Source organism: Limulus polyphemus, unplaced genomic scaffold (assembly GCF_000517525.1).
Source record: "Limulus polyphemus unplaced genomic scaffold, Limulus_polyphemus-2.1.2 Scaffold4739, whole genome shotgun sequence".
NCBI lineage: Eukaryota > Metazoa > Arthropoda > Merostomata > Xiphosura > Limulidae > Limulus > Limulus polyphemus.
In genome coordinates, this window is record NW_013670349.1 from 45,062 (window position 1) to 50,370 (window position 5,309).

A 5,309-nucleotide genomic window follows, 5' to 3' on the forward strand; every position below is an offset into this window, starting at 1 on the left:
TTATTTAATTAAATAAAAATTAAGTGCAATTCTATCTATAGTATAAAAATTAGGGTTAACTCTTTTCAAAACCCAACAGCAAAGAAAAAAAAAGATTGGTTAAGTACTTTATTTCTTGTTTTTCATATTTATTCTTTGTGTATAATTACAAAAGTCACTAAAATGTAAAAAAAGTGGCCCTTTTAGGTTTGTTAAGATTAGATTCAGTAAAATAAATAATAGTAATATTATAATAAAAATGTTTCATGAAGCACACATGTGAGCAGCTCGTGGGTAATGTAATTTATAGTGTAACATGAGCTGCACATTCCCTGAGTGATTCACAACTTATAATGGTGCAGATAGTAGTTAAATGGTTCAAAGGGCGATAAAATAATAAAATGTATTTATAAATAAATGTATACTGTTACAAACTTAGGGCTATTTAGGATAAACAGAGTTTCATGTTACAATTTGAAGTTATTCTAGAAAGAAAAAAGGGTAATTTAGGTTTATTTCGATTGTTTTTGGTGGTTACAAGATTGGTTGAATTGACCGATTCCGTTTTGAGATATGGTAGAGAAAATAACAGATAAACTATAAAGTTTTACTGAAAAAAAAACGTTTGAAATGTATTTAGGAGGTTTTATAGATTATACAAATGAAATTTGAGATTTTTGAGATGAAGAAAAGCACTTGGACAAGTCAAGAAAAGACTCGATATATTCATGGATAAATCTTTTTTTTCAATTTATTAAAAATACTTCACTAAAAAATTTGTATTTTTTTTACGTGAAAGACTGATAATGTTTACTTAAAGTCTGCCAAGTTATATGAAAATATACATAATATATTGAAAGTTAGTAATATCAAATCTATAAAGACTTTAAGTCAAGTGGTCGGTCAAACCGACCAGGCCCATGTTGATAGAGTTAACAAACCCACCACTGAATCTTCCTGGATGTTAAAGGCAGACTACATCAATTTGGTCTCCAAAAATGGTATAAAATTTCTAATAACATAAACAGATGCAGCAGTAGTTAATGATTACATCAGAATTCACAGTGAATTATGTAAACAGAGTTTATGTAAAATTTCCTAATGTATACATAATAAGTCACGTGGAAGGTGGAAGCCTGAAGAATTAGAGGTAAGTTAAAGAATGCTCTGCATTATATCGAGAAAATTCAGAACTTTGAGTAACGTGGCCATTCTTAGTATGAGAACAACTCAACGGTATTTCAGAGATAAGTCTACTTGATTTGATATATATATAACTAAGAGGATTATATATAATATATTAATACATCTGTCACATAAAAAAATGTTTCTGTTTCCATTCATATTCTCCAACTTAGAACACCAAATGATGGAAGACAAATCTTGAGTAAGAATTTCACAAATAGTACAATTTTTGTTTAGACATTCCAAACAGAAACTATGTATCGTAACTGGGGAACTTTCTTAGACCTTTATCACTGCAAGTTTATTTACCATTTTCTAAAGTTTTGTTTATCTTGAACAAAACCAATGCTTGAATTTCTTTTTGAGGCAGCCTCAAAGATTAATGTTTATACTTATAAAATTTAGACACCGTTTTGCTCCATAGCACAAGAAAATAAAGCTTTATCGATGACTGAAAAGTTGACGAATGCCAGCTCCAGCTTTTTCACTCTACCAAATGATCTTTAAAAGCTTTATAAAATATTTTACTTAAATTCTTTAAGCTTTTAAAAGAAGCTTTGTTAAAATCATTTTTATGAAAATCAAGTATATATACTCCCTGATTTAAGCTAAATTCCATAATCATAAAACCTTTTTTTTTAAAATCTTTTCTACTAACTCACCATACTTTTCCAATGGAGGATGTTCAATTTTAAAGTCTTTAGGTTTGAAATCAGCAGGTATTAGTGGTTCAAGTTTGCTGCGATGTGCTGTTACATAAGGTGAAGAATCACTTGTGCCGTATTTATTTTCAACACGTATACGAAAACGATAATCCTGGCATGGCACCAAACCTCTTATATCACAGCTTGAGTCTTTGATTCCTATATTAACCAATGGAATCATTAAAAGAATGTCTTTATTGAACAATGAGAAGCATCACAAGATATGATGTTTTGAATAATGGCCAAATTACATTTAGAATCACTTATATGTTTACATTACTTCAATAGAATTTTATTGTGATATAAATAACACATAAACAAAAGTTTAATGATTTACTTAGGGATGTTAACAAGTTCTTGAATCGAAAATGTATTTCCAATAATATATACCCCACTCACACTTACAGCTATTACTTGACTGCCAGGGTTTGTACCTTTGCCCATCTAAGCATTGGCCTGATTTTTTCTCACTTGCTCCAGTCTTTTATACCCACACTTAATTGTCCTTGGCAATATTTGTCTTGTGACACTCTCCACCAATGTCAATGTGCACTCTATCCTGTTACTGTATATAAGCACCTCATCCAGATAACGTTATTACTTTTTCAAAACTGACTTAATCTAACACATGGCTTTTAGCAGGAAAGAGGAGCAGGAGAGTGTCAGTGGAGGTAAGTATTATTGGAAATACATTTTCAATTCAAGAAAATGTTAATTTCCAAAACATACTTACCTCCTCTGACACTTACAGTTAGAATCCCACATTGATAAGGTGGAGGGGCTGGTGAGGGCATTATCCACACAGAAAATGTCTGCCTAGATCATGGGTGTGGCAATAGAAGATTGACATCCTAGTGGGAGGGGGGGGGACTGCACTACATCCAGAAAAGGAATGATCTTCAACCTGAACTTAATTCATGTACTGTGGGTGGAATATTACGTGATTTGTCATCATTATTGGCCAGGCCCCAATCAGATAGCCAAGATTCCATGAATATGGGTTGGAATTATAGGGCCATGGTCCCTATATCCCATATTGGACCACAATCTATATATATACACACACTCATGAGTGGATCCCAACCTGTAGCCATTGAGTGATGTGTTCCAGGACACTGGAATCACGATGAGCAACAATGAAGTGGACATACCATCTCCTCAGCCTGAAGAAGTCTAAAAGGCAACATCCCAGGCTTGGAATGATGGGATAATGTATGCCTTACTCAACCTGAGGAAACAGAACTCAGCTGGTCTGGAATTATAAACACTCATCCTCACTCCCCAACTGTATGGTAAATTCCACTTGCCCCCAGAATTGTGGGGAGGATGTGGAACAAACTGTGCTCAACTAAGGACCCAGGATGGGAACACTCTGGAGTCAGAATTACAAGGAGACAATGGATCCTCTTACATGAACAATGTACTGAACCAATATTGATCAAAAAGAAGCGACATGCTCAACCCAACCAGATAGCTGAGTGCCAAAACTGATCTGGTATTATAAGTAGGCTCTTGCATAGGCTGGTGCCTCTCCTACTGAAATCTGGAAAAAAAAAACATTCAGGGACCCAGATAGAGAGTCCCCAACTTTGCCCTCTTCTCTAAGAGTGGAAGAATTCACTCTGGAGGAAAAGCCTCTGTCCACCACCCCAGTGACACAAAACGTGGTGTGATAAAGACTCTCTAGCTCCACTAGTAGAGTCTGGGGGTAATGACATTGGGTAGTCCAGAGAAACAGTGAAATAAGTGAACCAAGTTTCCTACATTTTTAAAACCAAACCAATCCAGACCTATTCAATCTAATGATTGGAAAGGATGGGCAGGATCCCCTTATGCTTTACTCATGATAGTCCATGAGTGGTGGTCCAGCATAGTACAGTAATACCACCCAGTCAGCCTCTAGGTGGTCTTATGGAACACCTCATTTTTACAGAACCTGTTGCAACCTAGATAAAGTATATTGAATTAGTAGTTGCTAGTGCAGAATTTGTTTGATAAAGGTACACCTGGCTGGGAAACACTTGCCACAGCGAGATCCTGTGAAAACGAGGTAAAGGACCCTGAAAGACAGCAATGAAAATACTCACCCTTCTGAATAATCTAGTGGAAGTGGTTAAAATAGCTACAGGGGGTAAGTGAAAACCCTCAGATGAAGATACTGCCAGATCATGCAAATAATGTGATATAATGTTCTACAGTGGGTCACTAAGGACATAGAAATATGTTTAGATGTGACTCACAGAATATTCTTCACCTTCAAAGAGAGCCAGAATACAAATTTGTTGTGTAGCATTTCTAAAGGCATTAGTGCAGACAACAAAACCTTCAAGACCTTTACTGAACATAACAATGATCAAAATCTGATCAGTCAGAGAAGTGAGAAACAGTTATTACATAAATTGGTGTAAAGGATTTATCACCTTCCCTGTCTGACAGTGTCTTTGGTAAGAAGAACTGGTCTGAGGATGTAAGTAGAATAGATAAAGCAATCTGTGGACAACAGCACAAACCACTCCAACCAGTGATGTCTGTAGATCAGCAACAACTAAAATTAAACCTTCAGAAATAGGTGTTGAGAAAGGGCATGTAATGTAACCTTAATATACCAGTTAGGAAACTGGAATGATTGTTTGGGACAAAGGACCCAAAATGACTTGAAGAATCTGGAGAGTATTGGGGACTCAAAGAATATTTTGTTGTGTGTATCAAATGGTAGTCGATAAGACTGCCTTATGCAGAGCGATTGTGGAAGATGGAAAAATTGTTGTCAAAGAACCAGGTCAAAAAGAGAGTTATGGTTGGGACGTTTGATCAAACTGGGTTCAACTTCCTCTCTCTCTCCATTGATATATGTCTATTGCAGGACTAAGCAAAGACTGAGATAGATACATGGCAACCTCAGAAATTAAACCCTGATGCTGTGCGAAAGACTGCATAACCTCTACGTCTGAAGCTTGAGCTTCTGTATAGTATAGCGGGTGTACCAATGTCAGATCATAGCTGCCTCCACAGAGATGGCCTAAGAAGTGGAAGTGGTTGACACTTATGAAGGTACAGCAGAAGTAGAAACCAGAGTGCAACTGTCAATCTGGTGCTAGTAAAGTGATATGATAGGAGTGGTACTCAGAAAGGAGGTCCATGATTAGAAAACAAGTAGCCCTGGACAAAGTGCCTCCTCAATGAGAAACACAAGACACCACCACAGAATTGTCACAGTAAAGCCTGAAGATTTTCCCCATAATAAGCCCAGACCATGAGGCACTGCCTTGTGAAGAGCAAGAAAGAAGCCTCATCACCAGTGCATAGACCCTAGAATTCCTGACTGCTGGTATATGTACTCCATTCCTGAAGCAATGCATTTGTGAAGAGATGGTACTGTGAATGAGGTGGCGGCAGAGGAACCCATAACTTACGAGTATCCCGACTTAACAACCCCTCGAG

General features: G+C 36.4%; 1 protein-coding gene across 1 annotated transcript in view; it reads right to left on the reverse strand.

The window, feature by feature from the left end:
- Window positions 1–5,309, reverse strand: part of LOC106471621 (obscurin-like) — a 71,086-nt gene that overhangs the window by 44,302 nt on the left and 21,475 nt on the right. Inside the window, exon 3 of the mRNA XM_022400237.1 lies at window positions 1,827–2,027. Within this exon, the coding sequence (XP_022255945.1) occupies window positions 1,827–2,027 (201 nt within the window). The remainder of the gene's footprint in view (window positions 1–1,826; window positions 2,028–5,309) is intronic.